The 20143-nt window shown below is 55.7% G+C and overlaps 4 protein-coding genes across 4 annotated transcripts; 1 reads left to right on the top strand and 3 right to left on the bottom strand.

The window, feature by feature from the left end:
* Window positions 1–282: 282 nt before the first annotated feature.
* Window positions 283–1228, bottom strand: L226DRAFT_29736 (uncharacterized protein). Its single transcript, XM_067673675.1, has 3 exons — window positions 1034–1228; window positions 689–967; window positions 283–566 (listed from the first exon to the last, which is right to left on the bottom strand). The coding sequence occupies exons 2-3, from the start codon at window positions 914–916 to the stop codon at window positions 405–407; spliced, it is 390 nt and encodes a 129-aa protein (XP_067543109.1). The 5' UTR covers window positions 917–967; window positions 1034–1228; the 3' UTR covers window positions 283–404.
* L226DRAFT_528699 (uncharacterized protein) lies at window positions 518–2044 on the bottom strand. The gene is made up of 7 exons (XM_067679441.1): window positions 1604–2044; window positions 1507–1544; window positions 1377–1450; window positions 1232–1317; window positions 1034–1167; window positions 689–967; window positions 518–566 (listed from the first exon to the last, which is right to left on the bottom strand). Exons 1-6 carry the CDS (start codon window positions 1682–1684, stop codon window positions 913–915), a joined length of 468 nt encoding a protein of 155 aa, XP_067543108.1. The 5' UTR covers window positions 1685–2044; the 3' UTR covers window positions 518–566; window positions 689–912.
* L226DRAFT_497618 (vacuolar protein sorting-associated protein 13) lies at window positions 2041–14434 on the top strand. The gene is made up of 46 exons (XM_067677622.1): window positions 2041–2372; window positions 2420–2492; window positions 2544–2621; window positions 2672–2887; window positions 2943–3061; window positions 3116–3220; window positions 3272–3370; window positions 3426–3491; window positions 3548–3697; window positions 3755–3958; window positions 4008–4811; window positions 4864–4994; window positions 5049–5238; window positions 5302–5793; window positions 5853–6031; window positions 6088–6497; window positions 6554–7251; window positions 7305–8138; window positions 8190–8576; window positions 8634–8750; window positions 8799–8868; window positions 8920–8948; window positions 8999–9313; window positions 9367–9652; window positions 9705–9773; window positions 9827–9980; window positions 10031–10230; window positions 10281–10401; window positions 10449–10597; window positions 10646–10672; window positions 10723–10790; window positions 10842–11155; window positions 11207–11408; window positions 11459–11650; window positions 11701–12178; window positions 12239–12374; window positions 12424–12567; window positions 12617–12941; window positions 12993–13153; window positions 13203–13269; window positions 13323–13396; window positions 13443–13498; window positions 13550–13605; window positions 13657–13689; window positions 13749–13839; window positions 13896–14434. The coding sequence occupies exons 1-46, from the start codon at window positions 2331–2333 to the stop codon at window positions 14162–14164; spliced, it is 9480 nt and encodes a 3159-aa protein (XP_067543107.1). The 5' UTR covers window positions 2041–2330; the 3' UTR covers window positions 14165–14434.
* On the bottom strand, window positions 14205–19528 carry L226DRAFT_497615 (uncharacterized protein). The gene is made up of 7 exons (XM_067677621.1): window positions 18203–19528; window positions 17424–18138; window positions 17051–17367; window positions 16750–16991; window positions 16012–16664; window positions 15427–15938; window positions 14205–15369 (listed from the first exon to the last, which is right to left on the bottom strand). The coding sequence occupies exons 1-7, from the start codon at window positions 19088–19090 to the stop codon at window positions 14659–14661; spliced, it is 4038 nt and encodes a 1345-aa protein (XP_067543106.1). The 5' UTR covers window positions 19091–19528; the 3' UTR covers window positions 14205–14658.
* Window positions 19529–20143: the final 615 nt, after the last annotated feature.

Raw genomic sequence — 20143 nt, 5'->3', positions numbered from 1 at the left:
TGCTTTTAGACCCTCGGCAACACCCGGATTCCATTCCCGGCCGATTGGTTACGCGAATTCTGGGCCGACGCTGCGTCGCTCGCGCACGCGCCGCCACGTTCGCTCGACGCGTAGTTACGCGTCACTACTTTGCTGCAATCCATGCTGCCAATCCAAAGCGACATTGGCACCTCACATTCTATTGCATGTCGAGCAGTTGACCTATGTCGCGACTTCCACGTATAACTCAACTTGTCATGGGCATGGCGGCCCGGGCAGCGGTCGGGGACACTGATTGCGCATCTCGTCACTCAAGATACGTGATATAAACGATGCAACTATTCGAGTAAGCATCTGTAAGCAGCCATTGGCTTGAGGCAAAAAACACATGCATCCGCACGCATCGCGGCGAATGATGGGTTGTGTCACTGTGGGTCTTCGATGGCCGCAAGATCGCACTCCCGAGTCCCAGACGTACCACGATTGATGCGCAACAACTCAAGTACATTCCCAAGCCTCCTGATGGAGCCACATACTTGCCTTAGGTATGCGTCGACTCCTATTGGCCAAGGGCAGGTCCTAGTAAGCTGTCAAGCACAAGTCGTGGCGATCAGTACAGGCACTAGGAAAGCGCGTAGAGCAACACGAGAGAGGGAAAGACTGGCGTGGCTAGCCACGGCATAGGTCACAAAACGATCACAAGACGTACCATGACGCGGAGGCGCGCACGCTCAATGCCATGTGGATGGTCCTGTGAGAGAGGGGATGTCAAAGTCATGCCAAGATATCCAAGGAGCAACGACCAGAGCATAACATTGACCAGAAAGAAATCCAGGATAACCGACGTAATAGATACATGTGGGATGCGCAGAGGGATTATGAGAGATAATGCAACGAGAGTAGCGAGATACACCGACGACGAGGGGAAGGGAATCATGTAATAACGAGAGCATAGCCATCTTCCAGATCAGCGAGCAATACTTTCTCCCTGCACATGCACACGCGGAACATCGTCAGCGCTCCGCGAGAGAACAGATGACGTGAACGAACGTACTTGAAGTCAATCTTTGCGTTCTGCACAGCAGCGAACGCGGCAGCCCTAACTTTGGAAGCATCTAGACCAGAGGGAAGCGCACACACGAGGCACATCGGACAGTTGGCCGGTTGGAGCTTGTAGGAAGCTGGAACCTATAGCAGTGGAACCCGCGGTCGGCAAGAGGGTAAACTCTGGAAGCAACGTGGAAATACTCACACCGGCCGCACGGAGCGACTCCACGAGGTTGTGTACGAATAGCAGCGAGCGGGTGCGGAGGTCATGAAGGTCGTGGAGGTCCACACCTATGCAGGGGGGTGAGCATGCGGCTGTCGTGTGACTGAAGCGCACAAGGGGCACGTACATGTAGAGGAGGACGGACAACCGGTAGGAATCGTGCAATGAAGCCGGACAGAGTGTGTGGTTTTCTTGATCAGTCTGCACGATGGGGATGTCAGCATACAGTGGCGAATAGAAGAGAATGGGTTACGCACTGAGCAAAAGGTTCCACTGCCTCGTCCAAGTTGCCCAGCTAGGGGACAGAATCGCTATTAGCGTTCATCCGCATGGCAGGTGCGATCGAGGACGAACTTCGTTAAATTCCACATCCTTGTGCACAGGCTCGGCGTCCAGGTGCATGGGGATGTGGACAGCGGGGGGCATGACGGACATCATGGTGACAGTAGGGAGCGGATGCGGGGAGGGATGCGGGGTGGACGGGACAGGTTAGAACTGGAAGGTGGGGGTGGGGACATGTATAGGGGGCTAGATGGGTAGCGGTAATATGTACAAAGTATGGGTTCCCTCGTTGCAGCGTTTGCGGAGGAAGCCGGGGGGGTAGGAATGCGGACGGAGGTGATCGGTGGCCCCGGGGCATGTTCTCGGTCGCAAGAATATACGTGCAGCGCGGCAGCCACAGCCCTGGCACATCAGCGCCGTCACGAGGCCGCCAGCTGGACAGCACTCGCCCGGTGCTCGAACTGACATATCGGACGACCTGCGCAACATATGCGCTCGCTCCGTCGTCCTGGCAGTCCACGGCGAGTCCACACAACACAGATTCCCCGCTGCTCAGCACGATAACCCCGTCGCCCGCGGTCCGGACCCGGGACGAACGCCTCGTCGCCTCCGGCTCGGTCGCTGCCGCACATACTCCGGGCGCCTTTCCATACCGGGGCATGACGTACGCGACTGCGAACTGACCACAGTACTTGCTTGACAGTCCCATCTCTGTAACTTTCCACATCGCCAAACAGCTTCCCTCGCTGCTTCTGTATACCTGCTGCCGGCCCACTACGTGTAATACCACTTCGTCGCCATGGTCTGGTGGTCGGACCCGGGGAAGGAGGTGTTGAACATCGTGCGTACTCGCCTCTCGCCTGCTGCGCATTCACCAACTCCCCGTAGTTGTTCAACCGTGTTCTAGCCCCGTATGTTGAGAATCTGGACATGAACCAGGTCAATTATGGTATCGGCCAAGGTGAGCCGTCTCCGAGTCATCCGCGAACGCGTCCCCAACGCGATGGTATAGGCCAAATCACGTTGAGCAAACTACGCTTGAAGAGGGGTGCGCTGGATAAGTTCCGGTTGCCAGTGGACGTCATTGATGGTCAGTTACAACCTCCCAATGATGCGCCACATGCTCACACAAGGACGCAGGGCACCTGGGGAAGCTCTCCCTCTCACTGCATTGGATGAACTTGGGGAACCAGCCCGTGGAGGTCTTGGTCGAGGATGTGTATCTACTTGTCGTCCCTTCATCCGAATCTACCTATGACCCCGAAGAGGAAGAACGTCGTGCTCAAGCTGCCAAGTTTGAGCGGCTCGAAAGTGCTGAACTTCTACATGTTAGATCCCAGACCGACGTCTCGCAAGGTTAGAGTGCTGTTTGTGGAACGCAATCGTAGACGATGCTCAGGTGCACTACTAGATGATACCACCCAGTCACAAGGACTCATTGCGTCTCTGGTGACCAAGATCGTCAACAATTTGCAAGTCACCGTCCGGAACATCCACATCCGATATGAAGACAAACTGAGTGTACCCGGCGTAAGTTGGTGTACCATCCCAGTTGGGTTGGCGATGCTCATGTTCCCCTTACAGCATCCATTCACGGCCGGCGTGACTCTAGCCGGCTTCACCGCCGTCTCCGTGAACGACCAGTGGCAGCCCGCCTTCATCGATAGCAAAGCAGGTTCTGTTCACAAGGTACAGCTCCGTTCCCATCTTCAATGCCTTCGCTTGACTCACCCTTCGCAGCTTGCGCGCTTAGAATCCCTGGCGGTCTATTTTGACACAGATTGTCAGAGCCTTGCCGGACTCTCGTACCGAGAATTCGTCGAGAAATTCACAGCGCTTGTGGGTGCATTCACAGAAGGTTAATTTGTGGCTTGCTAATGAACTTCGCGCGCAGATTTCCAAGGGAAGCAACCTTGCCCAGCATCAATTTATACTCAAGCCGGTCTCCGGCGAGGGCAAGGTGCATACAATCTGCCGCACGTGAACGAACGTCGAGTTGACTGTGAGGTCATGCAGATCACCATGAACCACAAGTTGGACAAAGAAACGCCGCGATTTGACGTCCAACTGTCCTTCGACGAGATCGGCGTTCTCCTTGATGAACATCAGTATCGAGATGCTATATCGCTCATCGACATGTACCACTTCTATATCCGACAGCACCAGGTATGTTCTTCACAGGCCCTTAATACTGGAGGCAGCATGCTCATACGATATATACAGTACCAAAAATACCGTCCATCAGCCGAGGAGCTCCAAAATAACCGTCCAAAGGCACTGCTGCAATTCGCTACGACTGCTATTCTGGATGAAGTCCGTGAACGTAAGCGGAAGTGGACGTGGGCGTACTTTGCGGAGAGACGGGACGATCGTCAGCGCTACGTTGATCTATTCAAGCGGAAGCAGCTTGGAGCGTTGTCGCCCGCAGTAAGCATTGAGTCTATCTCGAGAGCAATGGTTACTGACCCCGATACAGGAAATTGGCATGTTCGAGGCCCTGGAGAGGAAGCTTTCGTACGAGGACCTGCGTTTCTACCGGTCAATCGCACGGTCTCAGCTGCGCAAGGATATGGCGACACGGCGGAAAGTTGAGGAGGAGCGCAAGAAGCAGCAGCCTCAGAAGCAGACCTCGTGGTCCTCCTGGATATGGGGCTCGTCGTCATCGCCAGACAGCAGCAACTCGTCGTCTAGTCCGGACGAGGCTGCGTTTACCGGAGAGATGACGGATGAGCAGCGGCGGCAGCTGTATGAGGCGCTCGACTATGACGAGAAGGCCGCACTGGCGGAGTCTCTGGACACGCCTCGTGACGCACTGAAGGCCCGCGTGAAGGCTCAGCTGAACCGCGGGTCGTTTGCGTTGAAGACAGACCCCCACGGGAAGAACACCGAGATCATCTCGGTCGTGTCCGACATATTCCAGGCGACGTTCTTGCAGCGCCAGGACAACTTCGAGACGTCGCTGTCGCTTGGCGGCTTCGCCGTTCGGGACGGTACGACTGCGAACTCTGCGTACCCGCTCATCGTGCACGTACAGGAGAAGCGAAGCCAGAGTGAGATCGTCAAGGCCCTGCCTGTGGACGACAAGAATGTGCTCCCCGGACTACCTGACCCGTTCTTCTTCCTGAAGTTCGAGCGCAATCCGCTCGACGGACGCGCGGACAGCGCCTTAACGGTGCGCATGAGGTACATGGAGATTGTGTATCACAGAGGCTACGTCGAGGCCGTGTACAAGTTCTTGAAACCGCCGGCTAGTCAGCTGGAGTCGGTTGAGGCACTTCTGGTACGTAAGGGCCCGTGTCCTAACTGACAGTGCGCTCACCCCGACTTGACAGAATGTCGCCACCCAAACGTTGGAGAGCCTGCAGAAGGAGACCAGAATAGGCCTGGAGTATGCGCTACAGACGCACAAGACCGTTGACGTGCAGATGGACCTGAATGCTCCCATCATAATCGTTCCAGAAGAGTGCGTTTTCAGTCACTGCCGTGTATTAACCTTATGCTGACATTCTGGTTCTAGCGTTACCTCGACCAAGGGCAAGCACTTGGTCATCGATGCCGGTCATATCTCCATCGTGAGCGAGCTCGCGAGCAAGGAGGCTATCCAGGAGATCCATGCAAAGCGCAGGAAGCAGTACACAGCCAAGGACTATGAGCACCTTGAGTCCATGATGTATGACCGTCTCACTGTGAAGCTGCAAGCCGCTCAGGTGAGTAACTTAGCTAGCCATTCCCTCAAGTGTCAGCCACTAACGTAACCATCGTCCGCTCAGTTCCTAGTCGGCGATGACCTGAATTCCTGCCTCAAGGCGCTCCGCGCTAGCGAGCACGATAATCTCCATCTGCTCGAGCGCACAAACTTCGACCTGCAAGTCCAGAACTCTATAGTTCCCACTGCATACAATCTAGCCCGTTTCAAGGTTTCCGGTCACCTTCCGACGCTGCAGGTCAACATGTCAGATACGAAGTACAAGGCGTTGATGCGTCTGATCGACGTTGCGATACCCCACTTTGACGACGAGGCAGAGCCCCGAGCATATTCCGCCCACCGGCCGTCGACAACTCAGCGCCACGCATCGGGAGCATTCAAGATCCCCGCCGGCTTCTTCGGCGCGAGCACAGATGAGTATGCCATCGAGACAGATGACGAAGACGCGCAGAGTGTGCACAGCGTCGTCGTACGAGCACCCCAGAAAGCGGAGACGCCCCAGGAGCAGGGCGAAGGGGACGATGAGTTCTTTGAGGCCGATCCGGGCGCAGCGACCGTGCGTGGCATTTCATTTGTTTCCTCTGGTGCGACAGAACGTCTGAATGTCGGAGACAGGACCCGGCACTTCACCAACATGTCGTGGAGATCGACCTCAAGGTCGATGCCCTCCGAGCGTCCCTGTACAAGTCGATGCAGGATGGCACGGAGAAGTCGCTCGGCGACCTGGCCTTGCAAGGGTTCGCTCTCGACTTCGCGATGGAGAAGTATGTCATGAAGGTCGGCGTGAACCTCAGGTACGTGGTACAAAAATACGAGGCGAAGCGGGCTAGAACTGAGAGAGCGGCACCAGGTCCCTGTCAATACATGTCAACCAAGTGGGCAAGGAGCCGCTCGAGTTCATGTCTTCCCCGAATGAGCTCATGTCCTCCGCGGATGGGCCGTCAACGGAGGATCTGCTGACTGTCAAGTATACCCGCGTTCAGCAGGCCTCGCCCGAGTACCAGCCCGTGTATGAGGGCATTGACCAGAACGTGGACGTCAAGATCTCGACCTTCTTGTTCCGGGCAGCACCGGAGCCCGTCGTCACGTTGTACGACTTTATCATGACTACCTTTGTCCCACAGAACAACGCCGGGAGTGCTGAGGCCACGCCTGCTCCGGGCACACCCGAGGATGGGAACGCGACACCTGAGATAGTCGTCGATTCCGGCGGGTCTCCGGAGAAGATCAGGGTACTCCTGACGCTCGCGAGCATACAAGGTATGGATGCCACTGTGAGACACACAGGTCAAGAATACGTACTGACGACGTTGCAGTCATTCTCATCAATGACGATGTGCGGATCGCAACGCTGTCGCTCTCCACAGCATATGTCGCCATCCTCCTGCGTTCGAATACCATGCGCATCAATGGACGCCTGGGAAGTCTGGCCCTGAATGACGATTCTGCCATCCAGACTGCGTCGCCCGACTTCAAGAAGATCCTGTCAATCGAAGGCGACAACTTCGCAGACTTCACGTACCAGACGTATGACCCTGCGGACCACGAGAACTACACGGGTGTCAAGTCGTCCATTTCCCTGCAGACGGGCTCACTGAAGGTCCACTACCTTGAGCACACCCTTCGGGATGCGTACTTGTTCACTATGAAGCTGGCTAGGCTGAAGGGCTTGTATGATGCTGCGACAGAGGCTGCAGTTCAGCGCGCCTCTGAGATTGAGAGGATGAAGTTCGACGTGAAGATCAGCACACCCATCGTGGTGTTCCCTAACGACGCTCAACACTCTCTGGATGTCTTGACTCTCCGGCTGGGAGCACTCGACGCCCACAACTTCTACGAGAAGGATGTCGACCGCATAGTCGCGGGCCTTCATGGTATCCAGCTGGCTTCGCGCCTGTATCATGGGGAGGAGCCCGCCGAGCTCAAGATCGTCGATGACATTGACATCAACGCGGACGTCACGCAGAAGGGTAATATCGACAGGTCCAAGGATCTGGACTATCCTGCTACTCAGGTATACCCTCTGGTGTCATTCGATTATGGGCTGGTTAACTCATGAGGAAATAGGTTGCAGTCAAGATATCCGACGTCAAGCTTCATCTTACGCAGTCCCAGTACTGTCTCCTCATCAATCTGCTACAATCCATCCCCAAGGTCTTTGCAGATGTACCCGAAGCTGAAGTCACTACTCCCAGGCTGCCGTCCCCAATTCCTACGCCCGAATCCGACATCTCGCAAAGTTCTTTATCTGAGGCGACATCCGCTGTAGATCTTCGACCAGAGCTATCCAGTCAGTCAGTCGCGAGCCGCCCATGGACGTCGTTGGATCTCGTCGTGACCATGGACGCTGTCAAGCTTCATCTATACGACGCGTTTGCGACAACAATGGAGAACGTCAAGGAGCACGGAATTGCCAGGTTCGTCTTGAAGGACAACAGTCTCAGACTGAAGATGCTGTCGGACGGCGCACTCGAGGCCCAGGTTATCCTCAAGTCGATGACGATGAACAACACGCGCCCTGGTCACTCTAGGTTCCGCGAGATCATGCCCGCGGCTCAGCATGAGCGAAACCAAGTCATGCTTCTATTCACTATGTCTGGCGGGAAGAACAGCCAGGGTCTTGCTGTTCTCACTGTCGACTCTCCGGAGATCATCTTCGCTGTTGACCCTGTCATAGCTCTACTCGAGTTCTTCACCAGCGCTTTCACTTCGCAACCACAGGAGAACGGGGAAGACGCAGAAGACGTTGCATCTCCGGAAACTCAGTCATCGAACTCATCTAGTTCTGTCGACTTTCGCATCGATTTGCACGATGTCTCCGTCAGCATTCTTGAGGACGACACTCATGCCGACACGCAAGCCATCAAGTTATCAGTGAAGCAGCTCCTCGTCTCGCAACAGGTATGCCGTCCATTGTCAGCCATGCTCCGTAGCTTCTGACCAGCTCTCCAGGGTGTCTTCGCGGTTAGCGTAGAACATGTCGGCATGTCTCTCGGCCGTATGGGAAAGCCGGCGGAGAGCGTTCGCTTCCTCGACGACCTCGACTTCACGCTTACCCTCGATAGTCGCTCTTCCGCATCGCATCAGTCTACGAGTATCGAAGTCACTGCCCTTCCTATCGTCTTCCGCGCGTCTTACCGCGACATCATGCTCATCATGACTATCGTGAACAAGGCGATTGAGCTCTACGGCAAGTCGAGCCAGTCGCCCGAACAGAGCAAAGCCGGTTCTGAGAAGGCCTTGACTCGACCCGCGATGCAGTCGAGAAAGGTCTCTCGTCCAACCGCTTCTCGCATTCAGCCTATTGGAAGCGCTCGTGTCATGATGAACAAGGAGCAGGTATGTATCTCGAGTTTGGGCATAGAGAGAGCTCTTGGTGGCTGACAATTTCTACAGTTCAAGGGTTCGTTCGAAGGCTTCCGTCTCGTTCTCATTGGCGACCTTCATGAACAGCCACTACTCCACCTCAAGGTCAAGCCCTTCATCCTCGGCGCTAAGGATTGGTCCGGAGAGGTACGTTCTATATGCTCAATCACAGGATGTATGCTCATTCGAACATAGCTCCAAGCTACGTCGACACTGTCGGTCCACACTAGCTACTGGAATTTGGCAAACTCGCACTGGGAGCCTCGTAAGCCCTTCCGTCTGGGTTTCGTATCATTTCACTCATGCAGCATTCTAGTCATCGACCCGTGGACACTCACAGCATCGGTATGACACAATCCCAAATGCTAAGAGTTCAACGAGCTAACGACTTGCAGGTCGCGAGAGAGTTGCCATCTGGTGGAATGAAGATGTCCATTAACTCCAACCAACGTCTTGATGTCAACGTTACCATGACATTTGTCGAGCTTGCTCTTGCCACGATGTCGATGCTCGGGACTGAGGGGGAACGCGTACTGGAGAAAGCTCGTGGAAGCTACGCTCCGTATAAGATCTGGAATCGGACAGGCTACCCACTCTTCATATGGTCCGATACTGAGGGAAGCGGCATCAACAAGGAGACTAAATCGAAGCAGATCGCGAACGGAAAGACAATTGACTGGCGGTTCGACGATTGGAAGACAATGCGTGAGGTATGTACTGAATGCATGCTCCGCGCGAAGCAGGTTTAATGTTTCATTATCAGCACGTGTCTTCTAGCGGGCGCAACAGCATCGGCGTCCAAATTGTCGGCAAGCAGTGGGAGCACCTTCGTAGCGTCCCTGTGGACAGAGAAGGAGAGTACACGTTCTCCTTGCGACCTCGTACGGAGAAATACGCGCATCGTCTTGTGTGCGAGGTCAAGGTCCAGGGCAACGTCAAAATGGTAGTGTTGCGCTCCACGTACAAGGTCGAGAATAACACCCTCTACCCCCTCGAGCTAACTCTCGTCGACGAGACTGGACAGCCGGTCTATGCGGTAGAGAAGATTGGTAGGTGTATTATCCATACGGAGACGACGCCATTGCTAATGCTATGATGCAGTGCCTGGTCAGGACTATGCGCTTCCTCTCGATGCCGTCAACCAGTGCCGAGTCAGGGTGCAACCAGATCGTGAGTTTCACGCAGTCCTGATACAGCGATTCATACTGACAGCAGACTGGTAGAGGGCTTTGGGTACAAATGGTCTCCAGCCGTGCGCTGGGAAGACCTCATTGCAAAGCGAGGTTTTACCCTCCGCTGTCCCCATACCGATCAGACCGAAGCCGCATTCCGCTTCCAGGCATGGGCAGATGCGGATACAAACGACATTGCTTCCAGGTGAGGGGGGTAGTCATGCTTTTGAGGTCAGCACTGAGAGAGCCATGCAGGAAGTTGCCTCGAATCACTCTCAAGCTACGGGCGCCCATCGAACTAGAGAACCTTCTACCATACAATCTTGAATACCGCATCTACGACAAGGACACTGACCAGAATTGGAGGAGCTACTTACGGAAGGGAGGAGTGATGCCCGTGCACTCTGTCGAGCTTGGACACCTCATTCTCTTGAATATCCATGTCCAAGACACTGGTGAGCGTCCACTACTGCTCGAGTAAGAGAAGTTCTGATGAATGCGACAGTGTTCAAGCCCAGTGACTTTGCCATAATCAATACCGATGGCAACTCTGACTTCGACGTCGAGAACAAGTTGGTACTGCGGGACGCAAACGGCCGCAAGCTTGACCTGAAGCTGAACTACATGTACGCACTGCAGAGGCTCTCTTTGCCAATTCCTGACGCTTTCTCAGCCATTACCCCAATTCCGGCGGCTCGTTCAAAGTGCAAGTATACAGCCCGTACATTGTACTGAATAAGACCGGACTGCCTTTCTATGTGCGCCCTTCAAGATCAACCCGTGTAGGGACGTCTACAGATGTAGCTGGTGAAACACGTCTGGGTACGTGCCGTAATCCTGAATTATATATCAGTACTAAAGCGTGCGCAGACGTTCTCTCGAAGCCTGTACCATTCAGTAAGGCAATAGTCACGGAGACTGATACATTCAAGCTGACATACAATCAGTGCTTTCGCACCCCAATGACAACGGCAAGGACTTCGCCTTCAAGATAGGCGATTCTATGTGGTCGCAAGTAAGTTAGGTGCACCCCTACACCCCGAGATCGGCTGACCTCGAGATACAGGGCGTCAGCTTCGACGCTCCAACAGCTGAAACAAGACTCGTCATGGCACATCAGACCCAGAGATCCGATGAAATCCATGTCGGACTATCTTGGACAGAAGGCCTTGGGAAGTACAAGCTGACGAAAGTGATTACACTAGCACCCCGCTTCATCATCAAGAACAACTTCCATCAGCCTTTAGCCTTCAGAGAGCATGGGGTTGCCCCTCGAGGTCGTGCTACCATGGATCCCGAGGAGCGTCGTCCATTGCACTTCTTGCGAATTGGGGACGAGAAGTTGTTGACAGTAGCGCTACCAGGATTGAACGCTCAGTGGTACGTAGCATTGGTATTGTGGGCGCAAAAGCAACTGAATCCAGTAATCAGGTCGCCAGCCATCAACTTGGAAGACATTGGCAGGGTTCACTTCCGCCTCCCTACGTCAGAGAGTGATCAGCAAGTGCGATTGATGCGGGCGGACGTCAAGATCGATGGACCTACCATTTTCGTGTACCTCGATGAAGCTACCGAGGGCTGGCCGTTCAAGATCGAGAACGACAGCGACTACAGCTTCAGTTTCAGCCAAACTGTGAGAGAAGTCTTCCGCATAACACATTTCGAATTTTTGACACCTCTCAGGACCGGAGTCGTGAGAATGCGGGACCCTCAGCGAAGCCTATGCCAATGTACACCGTCCCACAGAAGTCCAATATCGACTATGCATGGGACGCTCCCGCTGCAAGAGACAAGAGAATCCTGTTGTCCATCCAGGGGTCTCGTCGTGAAGTGGACCCCATGGAGATTGGCGACTTAGTACCCTTCAGATTTGCGGTATGCATGACGACTCACGATATGGAACACCCTGCTGAACCTCCAAATAGGGTGATACAGGCACTCGAGTCGTCTCCCTTGACGTCCGAGCTGATGGACCCCAGCAAGTCCTGCGCATTAGCAACTACAATGCGGAGCTCAGTCTCTACAAGCCTAGACGTCGTAGCACTGTTTCTCTGACACGACAAGATTCGATGAGTAGCAGCCAGGAGGCGTTCGAGGCGGTTCAGGAGACCGTTTCTCCTACACTGACGGTCTCCCTAGATCTTCATGGTGTCGGCGTCTCACTGGTGAACAGGCGTATGGTGGAAGTCGTCTATCTGTCTCTGAACACCCTCAAGTTCGAGTATGCCAACAATCCAGTAGCACAATCTGTCACGCTCTCTTGCGGAAGCTTGCAGATTGACAATCAGCTCCACGACGCTCTCTTCCCTGTAGTCCTTCAGCCAACGCCCATATCTCAGGAGTCCAAGACTGTTGCCGCATTACCCACTGTTCAGGCTTCGGTCATCTGGCTCAACGACGAAGGTTCGCATGGATATAAATGAATATCTGAGTCATCATGATCCGTACTGACCGTCCGCGCAGAGCACGGTGTATTATTCGTGAAGTACTGTTCAGTGCTGCTGCAAGCGCTTACGGTGGAAGCGGACGAAGACTTCCTCTTCTCAGTCTATGACCTGACAAAGATCAAGGGGGCTTCGTGGGATGTCGCTCGGGAAGAGTATGTACCTTTAACTTACGTTAATCATCTACATTTAACACCGGTCTAGCATTCTTCTAGAGCACCCAGAGGACATACCGGAACCCGAAAGCACGGCTCGAGGACAGGATCTCTACTTTGAGGTATTGGAATTGCAGCCGATCAAGCTCGCAATTTCATTCATGCGCACCGAACGTGTCAGTGGGGAAGAGAAGTACGTATTCTCACTATATGCAGCATAATAACACGCTCATGTGTTGTAGGTTGAGCCTTCGCAACCCGTTCGCGGTTGTGCTCAATGCTATCACAATGGCGGTGGGCAACGTCAATGATGCGCCCCTCGAGATGAATGCGCTCGCTATCAAGGATATGCGTCTGACCCTACCTGATCTGCAAAGCAGAATCATGTATCACTACCGCCAGGAGGTGCTCCGCCAGCTGTACCGGATTCTCGGCTCGGCAGACTTCATTGGGAACCCGGTTGGCCTGTTCACCAATGTCAGTTCCGGAGTCGCGGACATCTTCTATGAGCCGTTCAACGGAGTGGTCGTACATGGCAACAAAGACATCGGCATTGGCATCGCGAAGGTATGTCCTGGTCGTCGGGTACCGAAAGACTGCACCACTCACTATCACCAGGGAGCGGCGAGCTTCGTCAAGAAGACGGTCTTCGGGTTCTCAGATAGCTTCACGAAGTTCACGAGCAGTGTTGGCAAAGGCTTATCGGCTACCACATTCGACTCTGAGTACCAATTGAAGAGAAGAATGAACCAACGACGCAACCGGCCGAGGCATGCGATGTACGTGATATGGCACGTGTTAGAATCACCGTTACTCACACACATATAGCTACGGTGTAGCCGCTGGTGCTGAGGCCTTTGCAAGCAGCGTGGTTAGCGGCGTCGAAGGCGTCGTGGTGAGTACTAACGGCAAATTGATGACTTCGCATTGCCCCTAATGATCCTCCAGATGAAACCGATCGAGGGCGCGGAATCTGAAGGCGCGAAGGGTTTCTTCAAGGGTGTAGGGAAGGGCTTGATTGGGTGAGTTTCAGAGCCTCACCGTCTGGCATAGCTTACCTTCGAATAGTGCTGTCACGAAGCCGGTCATTGGTGTGTTCGACCTAGCATCAAACGTCGGCGAAGGTAAGAAATTCTAAACAATAGTTTGGGAGCATGTCTTGACTTTCTGAACAGGCATCCGCAACACGACTACCGTCTTTGACAATCCCGCCCGAGATCGCGTGCGAATGGTAAGTTGCATGAGCATGTGACCAGTAGAGCACAAGCTGACATCTATATAGCCGCGTCTTATACCCGCTGACGGTGTACTTGTGGTACGTCTCCTCAGCTACCTTGACCAAGGATCTACAGACATTTATGTACCCTTGTATAGCCCTATTCGGACCGCGAAGCTCTGGGTCAGTACTGGATGAAGGACCTGGACAACGGCGCTTATCGTGAAGAGACCTATGTCGCACATCTCAGTACGTATCTAGCTTACAGGTTCCTGCAAGACACCACTTACTCACCACCTATGCAGACCTGCCAGGCGGGGACAATGTCGTACTCCTGACGACCACTAAGGTCATCTCGTTCTGGTCGAACAAACTGAGACTAGACTGGGAGCTGCCTTTCACTCAGGTGCAAGGAGTCACCATCGAGGACACTGGGATCAAGTTCGCGCACAAGGCCGGGAAGCAGCATGACAAGTTCATCTACATCCCGGACAAGAGTTCCCAGACATGGTTCTTCTCGCAAGTGGCGTCGGTAGTGAAGGCGTTCAACGCACGACGACGCATGGACTCGTAAACATCGATATCCTCATCCTCACTCGGACCGTGGACGGACTCCTTGGGCAGCGATCTCTGTTGTTGTGGGCGACATTAAATGTATTGTTAGGCTGTAATCTCATGTACCATGAAGATGAACCGATGTAAGAGATAGATGATGGCATACTGTCGAGGCCGGGGTGCAAGCTCAAGAGATGGAACGAAATCGGCCGACGAATGCAAAGACAGAATGCGGATACGAATGCAAGGAAAAATCGACGAAACAAGAACGGTGATGTGTCGATGGTAGCGAATCCGGATCCCAATCGGTATATGTATAGGTGAATGTGTGGATATGCGTAGGCAGGCAGAGCTAGTGAGGGGCGGCGAACTAGTGATGATCAGACAGTGACGACAGTGGGCAGACGACGACGGCCAGTATGTATATGTAGAGGTGTGCGCAAGAGGCAAGAGAGAGAAAAGGAACACTAACACATAAAGTAAGGGAATAAATACTGTGAAAAGACTAAGGCTCTACGCGCGGCCGCCCACGGTATCCTCGCTCGCGCGAGTCGTCAGCCGAGCGTGCGTCCGGACGTTTGTCGCGGTGCTCGTACTGAAGTTGCGCTCGCGGGCCTTGAGGGACATGTCCTGGTGGGTGCCGAACTCATCGAGGTGGTCTCCCACGACACGGGTCGGGGTGCCCTGCTCGCTGTGCTCGTCTTGTTGGTATGTCTTCACCGCGTAGTGCTCAAAGCTACCGTAGCTCCCGCGCGGACTCGTCGAGTACGCGCTCTGAAAATCGGTCTCCTCGTCATCGGTGACGGCACTTGCACCCGGGGTGAGGGAGGGCGTCGATGGTGTCACAGCCTGTGGAGAGATGGCGCTAATCGACGCTGTTGAGGGGATCTTGCGCAGATTGTTCACGTCTAGAGTCTGCTTTGACGTTACGACGTGCGGGCGGACACGCCTCTCCTCAGGGGCTATCTCAGTTTTGGTCTCGCTCTCGGACGCTGAAAACGACGGGTCTCTGGGAGAGGTAGCTGTGGCCCCGCTGCCACGACGAACAGGAGTTGAGCGTCCGGTGCCACTACGAGCATCAGAGTCAGTGATACTCCTGTTCTTCCTATGGGACGCCTTGGCGCGACGAGCCCGCATCCGGTTCGTGGACTCGGATAGCTCGCTCTCGCTGGCCTGGCTGTCGAGCGAACGGCGGTACGCATCAGCCGAAAGGGCAGACTCCAACTACAAGACCGTCAGAATCAGCGAGCAAGAAGCAGCAGAAAGCGGAAAGCGACCCACCTTGCGCTGGATCTGGAGCACCTTCTGCGCAATCTTGTCGCTCTTCTGGCTGATGCCCTCGTCGACGGCCTTCATACCGTCCTGCTGCATGTCGACATCCGCAGCAGAGAACCGCTTCTTCTTCTTCTCTTTCTCCGACGCGCCCTCCTCAGGCTCGTCTTCCTCCATCACCGTGTTCGTCACGCGCTCCGTCTTGATGAGGTCGTCGCCATCGGCAAACGACTCTGCGAGTGTCGACTCGGTGCTGAACGAACGCAGCGGGCGCGAGCGCGAGTCGCTCGGGCGGCGGTACGTACTGGGCGCGGACCGCGATGACATACGGCTGCTAGGGCGCGAGCCACCATAGTCCGAATCGTCGACGTCGACGGCCATGTGTGCGAGGGCACGCTCGATCTGTGCCTCCACCTCCGCGATCATCTCCGAGCGCTCTTCCTCCATTTTCTCCATGGTTGCCCGCATCTCCTCGAGCTCCTCCAGTGCAGCCTTGTGGGCCTGCTCGGTCTCCTGCAGTTCTATTTCACAATCAAGAACGGTAATGAGCACGCTTTTCTTCAACGGAGATGGACAGTCACGGAAAATACTAACGGTTCTGAAGCTTCGACTTCTCAGCTGCTGTCAAGGTGATCATGCTCGACAGCCGTTTCGTCTCCCTCTGCTCCTTGTTGATCTTGGCGCGCAGGTCGCTCGCCTCCACGCTCAGTTTCTCCGCATACTGCTCGAATGTGACGAATTTGTCGCGCCACAAGTCAGACTCCGTCATCAAGAAGTTCAGGCGACGCGACAGGCGGCCGATCTTGGTCTCGAGGTCGTCGCGTGCATCGACGAAGGCGGACGCACGCTTACGGATCGACAGTTGGATATGCTGTTCCGCGACGGTCAGACGCGGCGGGGTGCGCACGCTGCCGAACGAGCTGATACGCTTGAGCAGCGACGGCTTCTTCAACTTGTCCGCGAGCACGCTGTCGAAGGCCTGGATGATACGTGTCGAATGCCACCATTCCGGCGGCTTGACCATGTCCGCGACCGCGGTAGAAGCAGCACCGCGCTTCGCCTGGATCTTACACACCGGGCGGAACCTACCCGCGGGGAAGGCTTCCTTGAACTCGCTGGGAACGCAATGGTCGGGATGGTAATGAGGCTCAAACGCAGCAAGGAGCTTCTGCCGGTATCGATCACGCTGCTGCTTGGCAGAGACCACACCCGACGGGGGCGACGCACAGTTGAGGTAGTTGATGTCACTATGGAAAATGACGCAAGGTCAGCATGGAGCCCATGTGGCAAACACGAGGACGATCGAGAGACGGAGATAGCGGCGTTACTTACAGGTCGACCACGCACACCTCGGGGGGAGGGCGCACCGCATAGCGCGCTTCCGTCGCGAGGCCAATGATCCACGGACCCGGGTCGTCAATGTAGATTTTAGCATCGCGGGAGTGAACAGCGGAAAGAGCAACTCCGCTCCAGCCACGCAGTTCCACAAGGTACTTGATGGTAAGCACGGCAATACCAAGCATGGCAGGATGACGCGAGAAAAACAAGATGCGACCGGTCGGTGCGAGCGCGAGCTGGGGAATCAGAGCTGTGTGAGTGATCGACATGGGAAAGATGATTGAGTCGAATTTACCTCGCAGATCGTGAGGATATTGTCGATGTTCAAGCACTTGAATAGCGGCCACATGGTAAAGTTCACATCGACCAGACCGCGACCGAAGTCGAGCCCGCCGGGGAAGCGTGCAACAACCTCCAAGCTGGTCTCCGCACCCGACGAACCCGTCGCAGACGACGCATCGAGGCGCACAAGCTCACCAGGACGCGGCGCAGGGTGCGACAAAATCTTGCTGATCTGCAACGTATGCGACTGCACATCCTTGGAGAAGCGCGCCCACGACAGCGTGAGATAGTCGCGCATGAGGTCGTAGATCGGGTACCTTGACACCAGGGCTAGAAGCATGACTATGAATTTTCCCGCTTCCATTAGAATCGGGGAAGAAACTTACTTAGAGCGTACGGGAGCCAGAAGACAGTATCCCCTGGGAGGAACAAGGTGCTTTCGCCGGGCGTATGTCCGTTGACCGTGCTGGCGACCTCGTAGTCGCTCTCGCTGACCGCACCGCCCTCGCCATCCGTCTCGGGGTCGAGGTCAGTCTCCGCGTCAGTGCCTGCTCCCCAGGGGCCGCGTGCGCTCATCTTGGCGCGTCGCCGTGCCTGCAAGGTTGGGTCGGCCCCGCCCTCGGCTCCGTGACCTCTGCGCATGCGGGAAGCGACGAGAGACTGTGCGCTCTCCTTTCTCGCACGCCCAGCTTCTAGTGTGCGACGGATGGCGGCCGTACGTTCTGCATCCGCATGGGACCATACAGTGAGACAGACACCGTGATAGGTTACCTGCCCGTTGTTGGCAGAGTTGAGACCGGAGCCGAGCTCGCCGTTCGCACGCGCGCCTGAAGTGTGACCATTGGGAGATAGGAAGGCGTTGGAAGGACCCAAGTAAGCCGAAGAAGGACGTGCATGGCGGGAAAAAGGGTCATCCGCGTATGGATAAGCATACGAAGACACATCGGTGTTGGTAGTCAAGACCGACGCGCGCAGCATGTCCGTGGAGGGACTCGAAGCCAGAGGGGTGGAAGGAGCGGGCAGGTTGAACGTGAAGTTGTGGACAGTTGACGCCGGCTGCAGGGTCGAGGCGATGATTTCAACCTCGCGCGTGAAGGACAGCTGCATGTCGGGGGAGGTACAGTGAGAAAGGGTAAGATACGCGCATATGACCCGCGCGACATACCTTCAGAGCCTTGGAGAGCATCTTCCCGACCTCCTGCTTGCTGAGGTGACCAGACGAGCTGAAGACATTCGCGCCGTCATCGGTCTTGCCCTTCTTCTTCCGCTTTCCGCCCCCTGCACCTGGGCTGATAGTGCTTCCCAGCACTTCAGGCCTCCACCATCTGCCAACTGCACCCTCGCTGTGGTGCAAACCCATGACGGAGTCAGGGTCTGCAAGTGTCCATGTATGCGGGCTCTTTGGGAGACCGGAGACGACATAGAGAGACGCGAGGGGCATAGTTGGTCCTGATTGGGAGGGAGGGGGCGCACTAACCGAGGGGGGTGCAGAGCGCGCCGAGGCAACAGAGTTGCGGTTGGACGCTGGGATGGGCTCCATGCTCTGGCGGGGCCGGATGCCCAGGACGCGGGCAGCCTTGTCGTTGCGGGCGGGAACGACGGCGTTCTCGACAGGCCCGTGAGTGGGATGGTCGATGGTCACGTAGTCGAGCTCGTCGTCAACACCGGAGTGGAAGGAAGGAGTGGACGGGTTACGAGAGAAGGAGGGGCGGTGGGGGTCGTCCCTGTTGCTGGTGCCGCTCGCTGAAATGGTGATGATGGGGTCAGGCGCCGGAATCGGGCGGGGCACCCCGTGGCGACGTCCAGCGCTCACTCCTCCGCCCGTGCTCGCCGTCGTGTCGCGCGTGTGCGAGTGCGTGCTCGTCGCCGAGCGCAGGCTGAGATTGGACTTCACCGTCGTCTTGCGGGACAGGATGGAGTTGTGGTTTTTGGTGGGCATCTCGTCCTCCGAGAACCGTGACTTGACGATCTTTTCGCCAATGGGCGGGCCGGGGGTTGCAGAGACGGCGAGTGGCTGCACGGGTGCATTGGCCCTGGTACGGGGACTGGGCATGGTGGACACTAGATCGCAGATGGAGAAGGCGAAGGCCGGGAAGAGGCAGAGAGACAAGAACGATAGGACAAGCAGGCAGAGAGACGAGACGAGACGAGACAAGACAAGACGGCAAAAGAGGGTGGAGCAAGGACAGAGAGACAGCCTTGGGTGCGAGCACAGGGCTCAAGGAGGGCTCACGACGATAGAGTCGAAGGAAGAGAAGGCCGGCCGCCCCGCTCTAGTCCACGTATGTTGTTTTGTTTTCACTCGTGAGGTCGAACCCAAGCGGCCGGCGGACTAAAACTCGCGGTACGATTAGGCGGTTTGATCTCCCTGGCTGTTCTCACAGAACTCCACGCCCACTCATGTCCGTCCCCCAGACGCGTATTTCACGCGCCCCCCGCCCATATCCAGCCTTCTGTTGCCCGTTGAGGCCGAGGAATGTACGCATGAGCGAGAGGGAAGTCCTAGGAAGCCGTCCATCTCCCAAGACTACACACAGACGCCGCCCATACGCGATCACGTGGGAGACCCTGGTGCGAAGCCTCCGCGTATCTGAGATCCTGATTGTGGCAAGCGTCTAACTCTGATCTCCTTCCGCATCCGGCAGCTCGCCCACTGTAGATCCTCGCTCTCGTGCAACGCGTCTTTTCGCGTCCGCGTCGACCGTGCATGCTGCCCCCCGGCGAGCAAGTCCCCTTGGCTGGGCCCTCGGACGACCTCTGTGCCCGCCAAACGTCAGGGCAATCATCTCCACCGCCTACGAAGATAGCCTTTACTTACGAACGTCGGTCCCTGACGCAATAGTCGTCAAAACGTACACCCCCCCTTCCCTCCATACACTGCTCCACAGCATATACGTGATTCATCTACCGGACCAACGCACAACAGTTTTTCCATCTTGTTCGAAGCTCGGTGGTGGACCCTCGGACGTCGACGTCGGTCGACAAGTTTCCGAGCCGCTGCCGAGACAGAGACAGATATTAGAGCTGCGATGGCAACCGCACGTCGACACGAGCCCGACGCCTCCAAGACGCCTCATTTGATTTGGACTGTCCCGCCTCCATGAAG

Source organism: Lentinus tigrinus, assembly GCF_003813185.1.
Source record: "Lentinus tigrinus ALCF2SS1-7 unplaced genomic scaffold L226scaffold_1, whole genome shotgun sequence".
Classification (NCBI taxonomy): domain Eukaryota; kingdom Fungi; phylum Basidiomycota; class Agaricomycetes; order Polyporales; family Polyporaceae; genus Lentinus; species Lentinus tigrinus.
This window is presented reverse-complemented; position numbering and strand designations above follow the sequence as displayed.